This window comes from Protobothrops mucrosquamatus, unplaced genomic scaffold (genome assembly GCF_001527695.2).
Source record: "Protobothrops mucrosquamatus isolate PMUCROS unplaced genomic scaffold, P.Mucros_1.0 scaffold1777, whole genome shotgun sequence".
Classification (NCBI taxonomy): domain Eukaryota; kingdom Metazoa; phylum Chordata; class Lepidosauria; order Squamata; family Viperidae; genus Protobothrops; species Protobothrops mucrosquamatus.
The window spans coordinates 33,960-43,042 of NW_015387915.1; the positions used below are offsets into that span (position 1 = coordinate 33,960).

The 9,083-nt window shown below is 44.0% G+C and overlaps 1 protein-coding gene across 1 annotated transcript in view; it reads left to right on the forward strand.

Moving 5' to 3' along the window:
- Positions 1 to 9,083, forward strand: part of LOC107293932 (DNA topoisomerase I, mitochondrial-like) — a 35,464-nt gene that overhangs the window by 15,515 nt on the left and 10,866 nt on the right. Inside the window, 6 exon segments of the mRNA XM_015823119.2 lie at positions 10 to 332; positions 1,107 to 1,251; positions 2,848 to 2,991; positions 3,176 to 3,361; positions 5,210 to 5,278; positions 8,088 to 8,202. Coding sequence (XP_015678605.2) covers positions 10 to 332; positions 1,107 to 1,251; positions 2,848 to 2,991; positions 3,176 to 3,361; positions 5,210 to 5,278; positions 8,088 to 8,202 — 982 coding nt within the window.

Here is a 9,083-nt window from a genome sequence, read left to right on the forward strand (position 1 = left end):
CCCCCCCAGTTCAACCCTGTGCTACCTTCCCTTCCCGTCCATTATTTTGCACCATCCGATGCTTACTCCCATTCCCCATTTATCCAGACCAGCGTTGCGTTTTCCTTGGAAATCATTGCTCATTACGGTGTATCTTTTCAACAGAGGTTGAAAGAGGAGGCAGACAGGATCCAACAGGAATACGGCTACTGCGTCATCGATGGCCATCGGGAGAAGATCGGCAACTTCAAGACCGAGCCGCCAGGCCTATTCCGGGGCCGAGGGGATCACCCCAAAATGGGGATGCTGAAGAAGAGGATCATGCCGGAAGACATCGTCATCAATTGTAGCCAGTGGGTCTCCAATTGCGTAACGAGGTCTTGTCTATGGCCGTGTTTCTCAACCTTGGCAATTTTTAGGGTGGGTGGACTTCAACTCCCAGAATTCTCCAGCTGGCAGGCTTTAAGATGGACAGGGAGGGGACTTGAATGTTCTCACCTCCCCTATCCTCCTCATTTAAACGTTCTGTTCGGGCTTTGTTTTGCTAATTGAAAGAGAGCCAGTTGGGTATAGTGGTTAAGGCGCCAGGCTAGAAACTAGGAGATGGTGAGTTCTAGTCCTGCCTTCGGCCTGAAAGCCGGCTGGGTGACTTTGGGCCAATCGCCAGGAGACTGGGAGTTCTAGTCCCGCCTTAGGCCTGAAAGCCGGCTGGGTGACTTTGGTTCAATCCCCAGGAGACTGGGAGTTCTAGTCCCGCCTTAGGCCTGAAAGCCGGCTGGGTGACTTTGGTTCAATCCCCAGAAGACTGGGAGTTCTAGTCCCGCCTTAGGCCTGAAAGCCGGCTGGGTGACTTTGGGCCAATCGCCAGGAGACTGGGAGTTCTAATCCTGCCTTAGGCATGAAAGCTGGCTGGGTGACTTTAGGCCAATCGCCAGGAGACTCGAGTTCTAGTCCCGCCTTAAGCCTGAAAGCTGGCTGGGTGATCCAATTACCAACAAAGGGTGAAGAGATTTTATGGAAGAGCAATTCTCTTGGTGTCCTACTTTAAAAGTTTTAAACTTTTAAAACTCCCTCCTGTTCCCCCCCCCCTTTTTTTTCTTTTTTTCTTCCTTCTCCCTCCCTCCCAGAGATTCAAAGGTGCCCCGGCCTCCGCGAGGTCACAAGTGGAAAGAAGTCAGGTGCGACAAGACAGTCACCTGGTTGGCCTCCTGGACGGAGAACATCCAGGGCTCCATCAAGTACATCATGTTGAACCCGAGTTCCAGGCTGAAGGTGAAGTTCCTCATCCCTCTCATCCCTTAGAGAGCTGAATGCCAGGAAATCTCATTTTAATGTCTGCTGATTAGTGTGCGATTAAAGTGGCAATGAAGTTGTTCTGTTCTGTTCTGTTCCATTCCATATTTTCAATTCTATTCTTCTCTCTTTCTCTGTTCCTCTCTCTCTCTCCTCTGTCTCTCTTCTTTCTATTTCTCTCTTTTTTTCTGTGTCTATTTCTCTCTCCCCCAGGCTCTCTCTTTTTCTTTCTCCTTTCTCTCTCTTTCTGTGTCTATTTTTCTCTCTCCTAGTCTCTCTCTTTCTTTCTCTCTCTCTTCCCCTTTTTATCTCTCTCTTTTTCTGTGTCTATTTCTTCTCTTCCAGTCTCTTTCTCTTTCTTTCTTTCTCTCTCCTCCTTTCTCTCTCTCTCTCTTTTTCTGTGTCTATTTTTCTCTCTCCCAGTCTCTCTCTTTCTCTTTCTCTCTCTCTCCCCCTTTTTATCTCTCTCTTTTTCTGTGTCTATTTCTTCTCTTCCAGTCTCTCTCTTTCTCTTTCTCTCTCCCCTTTCTCTTTATTTTTCTGTGTTTATTTCTCTCTCTCCCAGCCTCTCTCTCTCTTTCACCCTCTTTCTTTCTCTCTCTTTCTTTTTCTGTGTCTATTTCTCTCTCTCCCAGTCTCTCTCTCTCTCTTTCCCCCTCTTTCTTTCTATCTCTCTCTTCCTTTTCTGTGTCTATTTCTCTCTTTCCCAGTCTTTCTCTTTCTCTTTCTTGCGCTCTCCTCCTTTCTCTCTCTCTTTTTCTGTGTCTATTTTTCTCTCCTAGTCTCTCTCTCTTTTTCTTTCTTTCTCTCTCCCCCTTTCTATCTCTCTCTTTTTCTGTGTCTATTTCTCTCTCTCCTAGTCTCTCTTTCTCTTTCTTTCTCTCTCTCTACCCCTTTCTATCTCTCTCTTTTTCTGTCTATTTCTCTCTCTCCCAGTCTTTCTCTTTCTCTTTCTTTCTCTCTCTCCCCTCTTTCTCTCTCTCTCTTTTTCTGTGTCTATTTCTCTCTCTCCTAGTCTCTCTCTCTTTTTCTCTTTCTTTCTCTCTCTCTCTCCCCCTTTCTATCTCTCTCTTTTTCTGTGTCTATTTCTTTCTCTCCTAGTCTCTCTCTTTCTCTTTCTTTCTCTCTCTCTACCCCTTTCTATCTCTCTCTTTTTCTGTGTCTATTTCTCTCTCTCCTAGTCTCTCTCTCTTTTTCTCTTTCTTTCTCTCTCCCTCCCCCTTTTTATCTCTCTCTTTTTCTGTCTATTTCTCTCTCTCCCAGTCTCTCTCTTTCTCTTTCTCTCCCCCCTTTCTCTCTCTTTCTTTTTCTGTGTTTATTTCTCTCTCTCCCAGTCTCTTTCTCTCTCTTTCCCCCTCTTTCTATCTCTCTCTCTTTCTTTTTCTGTGTCTCTCTCTCTCCCAGTCTCTCTTTCTCTTTCTTTCTCTCTCTCTCTTTCCCCCTCTTTCTGTCTCTCTGTCTCTCTCTCTGTCTGTCTCTCTCTCTCTCACACACACACACCAGTCAGACAGACAGACAGACAAACAGAGGACTTTGCAAAACTGCTAATCTTGCAACAGTCCCCTTTTCTTCCAGGGGGAGAAAGACTGGCAGAAATACGAGGTGGCTCGTCGCTTGAAGAAGGTGGTCCACCGGATCCGCTGCCAGTACCGGGCCGACTGGAAGTCCAAGGAGCCGAAGAAGCGACAAATCTCCGTCGCGCTCTATTTCATCGATAAGGTGAGAAGGGGTTTATCGCCGTCCAAATGGCTGGGATCCTTCCCCGCATCTCTTCCCAAGGATCCCGCAGGATCCTTGGGAAGAGGTCAGGCACCTATGTGAAAAACTTGAGTTCTGGCGAGTCCCTTTTCTTGGGGAAAAACTGACCCTCTGGCTGAAAACATCCTTCTTTGGCCCCTCGCAGCTGGCCCTGAGGACGGGGAACGAGAAGGAGGAAGGGGAGACGGCCGACACGGTGGGCTGCTGCTCTTTGCGAGTGGAGCACGTCGCGCTGCACCCGCGGCAGGGCGGCAAGGAGAACGTGGTGGAGTTTGACTTCCTGGGCAAGGACTGCATCCGCTACTACAACAAGGTGCCCGTGGAGAAGCAGGTGAGCTAGGAGGTGGCCCTATCCAACCGGGCGCTTCGCCCTGAGAGTTTAGGCTAGCTGGCCTTTCCCAGTCTGGGATCTGGTGATAATGGAAATTGTAGTTCCGAAACACCTGGAAGAAACCCGTTGGAGAAATCTCCCGGAAAATCAGTGAATTAGTGGAACAGAAGTTGCCACCAGAAGGTGTGGGTGCTCCATCCCTGGAGGTTTTTAAGAAGAGACTGGACAGCCACTTGTCTGGAATGGTCTAGATCAGGGGTAGTCAACCTTGGCTCTTTTATGACTCGTGGACTTCAACTCCCAGAATTCCTGAGCCAGCTAAGCTGGCTCAGGAATTCTGGGAATTGAAGTCCACGAGTCATAAAAGAGCCAACGTTGACTACCCCTGGTCTAGATTCTCCTGCTTGAGCAGGGGGTTGGACTAGAAGACCTCCCAAGGTCCCTTCCAACCCTGTGGTTCTATGTTGTATAAGCCCTTGAAAAGGTTTGTAAGACTAGAATTACGAACATCTTAGAATGTGCAGAAATGGACAGATTGACTTTAGAGATTTAAAGAGAAAGAAGATTCAGTTTATTTCAAAACATGGGAAAATTTTTTATGAATGGTTAGCAATGGTTAGCCTGTTCACCGCCCTGAGTCCCGCAAGGGAGATAGGGCGGTATATAAATTTAATAAATAAATAAATAATAATAAATAATAATACGATAGAACGAGAAAGGACGGTGAAGTTTGGATGAATGATATTTATTAACTAAGCTTTACTTTTATGATTATTCTCATTATTAGTGATTGTAACTGTTTTGTATTATATTAATTACTGTCATTTAATATTTGTACCCGGACGATAAGTCTGCTTGCTAAAGCGTTGAATTTTTTGCTGGGGGTCACCCCACGACTGTACCTACCCCTACCCTTATCCCAACCCCATCCACTAACCCCATCCAATATCCATACCGATCTAATAATAATAATAATAATAATAATAATAATAATAATAATAATAATAATAATAATAATAATAATTTGCTATTAGTCAATTGCAAAAGGTGGTCTTACTAGGAACTGCTTCCATCCTGCGACGATATCTGTAATACCATCAAACATCCACATCTGCCTATCCCAGGTCCTTGGGAAGGACTCGATAGGTAGACAAAATGCCAAATCCAGTCTGAACATCTGGCTGACTGTACGATGATTCATAATAATAATAATAATAATAATAATAATAATAATAATAATAATAATAATAATAATAATAATAATAATAATAGTAAAGTTGGAAGGGACCTTGGAGGTCATCTAGTCCAACCCCCTACCCTTATAAAACTCAATAAAACATTTAATAAAAAAAGAAAGAAAGGGTTTGTAAGACAGATACAGCTTCTAAGATGACAACTCCCCCATTAGGGATGATATGATAGCAATTGTCCAAATATTTGAGGGGCTGCCCCAAGGAAGAGTGGGGAGGGTCAACTTATTCTCCAAAGTGCCTGAAGGCAGGACAAGAAGCAACGGATGGAAACTGATCAAGGAGAGAAGCAACCTAAAACTAAGGAGAAACTTCCTGACAGTGGAAACAATTAACCAGTGGAACAGCTTGCCACCAGAAATTGTGGGTGCTCCATCACTGGAGATTTTTAAGAGAATGGACAGCCGTTTATCCGAGTTGGTATAGGGCAGGGGTAGGCAACTTTGGCTCTCCCAACAATTGATGACCTCGGATCTTCTCTCTTAGCCCAGGTCTCTCTTTCAGATCTTTGTAGGTCTGATGCTGCATCCACCGCGGTGTTTTAGACGCGGTCAAATTCTTTTGAGGGTCTTACTTGTGAGATCTGTCTTTGCTGCAGGTGTTCAAGAACTTGGCGTTGTTCATGGAGGATAAAGAACCTGGAGACAATCTGTTTGAAAAGCTCTCTGTAAGTGCACGGTGACCTTGAATTTTATACTCCCTTTTTGTCTTCCATGTTTTCTTTTTTCTTTCTTTTTTTTTTTATAAATTTTTATTAATAATACAAAGTTAAAAACACATTGGACATAGATATGACGTCACTGGTTCCATACATCTTCCGACATTTTACAGTAGTATTGGTACTCATATAAACATATAGTTCTTGAGCTTTGCTCACTATCTTCTATCTTCTATATCTATATTCTATATATCTATATCTATAAATAAAAATGTAAATCGTTTGTTCAAAATCTTAAATCTCCGAAAGTTCTTCACCGATTGCTTTGAAATTTTGACACAACGTTGCATTCGAATACGCGCGTGTTTTTATATACCTACTATTATATAGATGCCACACCTGTGACAGGTAAAAACATGCTTTTTTTGAAAAACAGCGCCATCCGTTGGACGTAAAAGCAACACACGCTACGATTTTACCATTCCATTTCAATGTTTCCGATTTATGATCCATTTACGATTTCCAAATTTCCAATTTTACGATTCCATTTCAATGTTTCCGATTGCATTGTTCAATAGAATTTTCATAGATTTTGATTTATTTTCATTTTGATTTAATTATTTCGCGTGACATTGCGTTGGAATTGATGCACAGACAATGGAACAACAAAAAATATTGTATACCCACAAGCATTGTGAAATTAAACATATTAGAAACGTGCACCTTCTCTTTTCTTTCTTTTCCATTTAACCAGACTGAGCCACAGCAACGCGTGGCCGGATACAGTTAGTTTATAATATAATGTTAACACTTTTTCCCTTATTTCTGTATATCTATTTATCTTTTAAATAAACATTTGTCTATAATCTATATTTTATTCTAACACTATACATTTGTCTTGGCTANCCTCTTATTGTCTATCCAATCATAAAATTGTTCCCAGATTTTGTAGTACTTAGTTTCACTTTTATCCTTGAGTTCCCATGTAAGTCTATCCATTTCAGCGCAATTGAAAATTTTCAGTAATATTTCCTCTTCGGTTGGAGTATCTTTCTCTTTCCATTTTTGAATGAAGGCTATTCGTGCCGCTGTTACTATATGCAGTAGTAAATAATTTGTATCTTTCTTATATTTTCTTTCTATAATTCCCAATTAAAAAAAATAATCCGGTGTGGCCTCTATATCTATTAGCAAAATTTCTTCCAGCCATTTCTTTAATAAGTTCCAAAATTTTTGTGCCTTTGGGCATTGCCACCACATGGGGTAGTAATTCCCAACGGTCTCTCCACACTTCCAGCATATCGGGTTTTCCCCCTTGTTCATTCGTGCTAATCTTGTGGGAGGGAGGTGCCACCTATAAAACATCTTATAGAGGTTTTCCTTGTAGGAGGTTGCTAGAGTAATTTTTAGGTTTTTTTCCCCATAAACTTCTTCCATGTTTTCTTACTGAGAGTATAGTGGTATTCTAGTCTCTCACTAGGTTTGAGGCAGAGTGGGAGGTGGGGATGGAGGTCCATCACTAATCCAGGACACGGTGGTGCGAAATTACGTGATGACTCAGTTTGCGTAAGCAAGTGTGGATCTAATTCAGAGTCCCAAGGGTGCTGTTTTTTTCAAGAGGCAACTGGACTGTCTTGTCTTTTATTTGAAGATGTTTCGCTTTCCATTCAAGAAGCTTCTTCAGCTCTGACTGGATGGTGGGGACTGGAGATTATTGGGGATCTAGTGTATGTAATTTGGGGTTCTGCGGTGGAAGAAGATAAAGATTCAATATAATAATAATAATAACAACAACAACAACAACAATAATAATAATAAAGTTGGAAGGGACCTTGGAGGTCATCGAGTCCAACCCCCTGCTCAGGCAGGAACCCTACACCATTACAGACAAATGGCTGTCCAGTTTCTTCTTAAAAACTTCCAGTGTTGGAGCATTCACAGCTTCTGGAGGCAGGTTGTTCCACTGGTTAATTGTTCTTACTGTCAGGAAGTTTCTCCTTAGTTCTAAGTTGCTTCTCTCCTTAATGAGTTTCCATCCGTTGCTTCTTGTCCTGCCTTCAGGGGCTTTGGAGAAGAGCTTGACTCCCTCTTCTTTGGGGCAGCCCCTGAGATATTGGAACACTGCTATCCTGTCCCCCCTCGTCCTTCTCTTCGTTAAACTAGACATACCCAATTCCAGCAACCGTTCCTTATATGTTTTAGCCTCCGGTCCCCTAATCATCTTTGTTGCTCTTCTCTGTACTCTTTCTAGAGTACAGTATCTTTCTCTAGAGTACAGTATCTTTCTCTCAGTATCTTTTTTACATCGTGGTGACCAAAACTGAATGCAGTATTCCAAGTGTGGCCTTACTAAGGCATTGTAAAGTGGTATTATGTAGGGTAGTTTTTTTGGGATATCTTCCATTTGCATTTCAATTCAGGTCTCCTGGTCTCCTGATCTCCAGACTTGGGAACTTTAAGACTTGTGGACTTGTAACTCCCAGAATTCCCCAGCCAGCCATTCCAAGTCTTAAAAGTTGCCAAGTTTGGAGACCCCTGTCCTAGACTATATGGCAGAAGTAGCTTTCGTTACCATCACAAAACTCATAGCTTGCTTTCTCCTGGACTAAAGATGATGGGAAGTGGATTAGTCCCAAACCTAAGCTAGCTTTTAGGGAGAAAGGAATTACTTTTGAGTTGCAGGAAACATCGGGGTATTCCTGAGTTAAATTCCTACCTGTATCTTCCCGAAATTGAGGGTCAACTCCAAGCTTTTACCTAGGGGCGCTATTCTTCCTGCTCTTCTCCTCTAACTTTACTCCCCCACTTGGCTTTCCAGACAGCAACGCTGAACAAACATCTCCAGGACCTGATGGATGGGTTGACGGCAAAGGTCTTCCGGACTTACAACGCGTCCATCACGCTGCAGGAGCAGCTCGACGCCCTGACCCATGGTAAACCAAATTGGGCCCACCGCTTTCCAAGCTCTTCTGCTTTGGGGCCTTTGTTAAGCCCAGCAGAATTTTTCAGCACCTCTGAAGAATTTTTGAAGGGACATATTTGGGGGTTGGAGCAGAGAAATGGATTCGCATTCCAAGCGGTAACAAGACACGGTGGCTTAATGAAGCTGGAAAAGGGTTTTGCTCCGGCAGTTTGAGTCCTAGCCCTGCATGGCAGGGCGAGCTCCCGTCACTCGCTCCAGCTGCTGCCCACCTAGCTGTTCGAAAGCGCATGTTCTATGCGAGTAAATAAATAGGTACCACTTCAGTGAGGAGACGCGTTGGTGCTCTGTGCAGGCAGTCGGATGCTTGTCGGCTTTGAACCTTCCCAGTTGCGACGCCCATTTGTGAAGTGACTCTGATGGAGGGAGGTGGCCTAGGACAGGGGTCCCCAACCCCCAGTCTGTGGGCCGGTCCCGGTCCCTGGTGTCCAACAAGGTTGGGGACCTCTGGCCTAGGATGACGTTACGGGAAGAGCCACTTGTCTTCCTGGTGTGAGGAGGAAGGAGGAGGAGGAGGAGGAGGAAAACTGAGGTCCTTGACGCTCTCTGAGCTTGGCTGTTTTTTTGCAGACATTTCATGATCCAACTAGGTAACATCATCAGTGTTAGATGGGAGTGGGGTTTGTGGAGAGGAAGAAGGAGGGAGGAGGAGGAGGAGGAGGAGGAGGAGGAGGAGGGGGGAAACTGTGGGGTCCTTGATGCTCTCTGAGCTTTATTGTTTTCTTGCAGACATTTCATGATCCAACTAAATAACATCATCAGTGTTAGAAGGGAGTGGGATTTGTAGAGAGGAGGAGGAGGAGGAGGAGGAGGAGGAGGAGGAGGAGGAGGAGG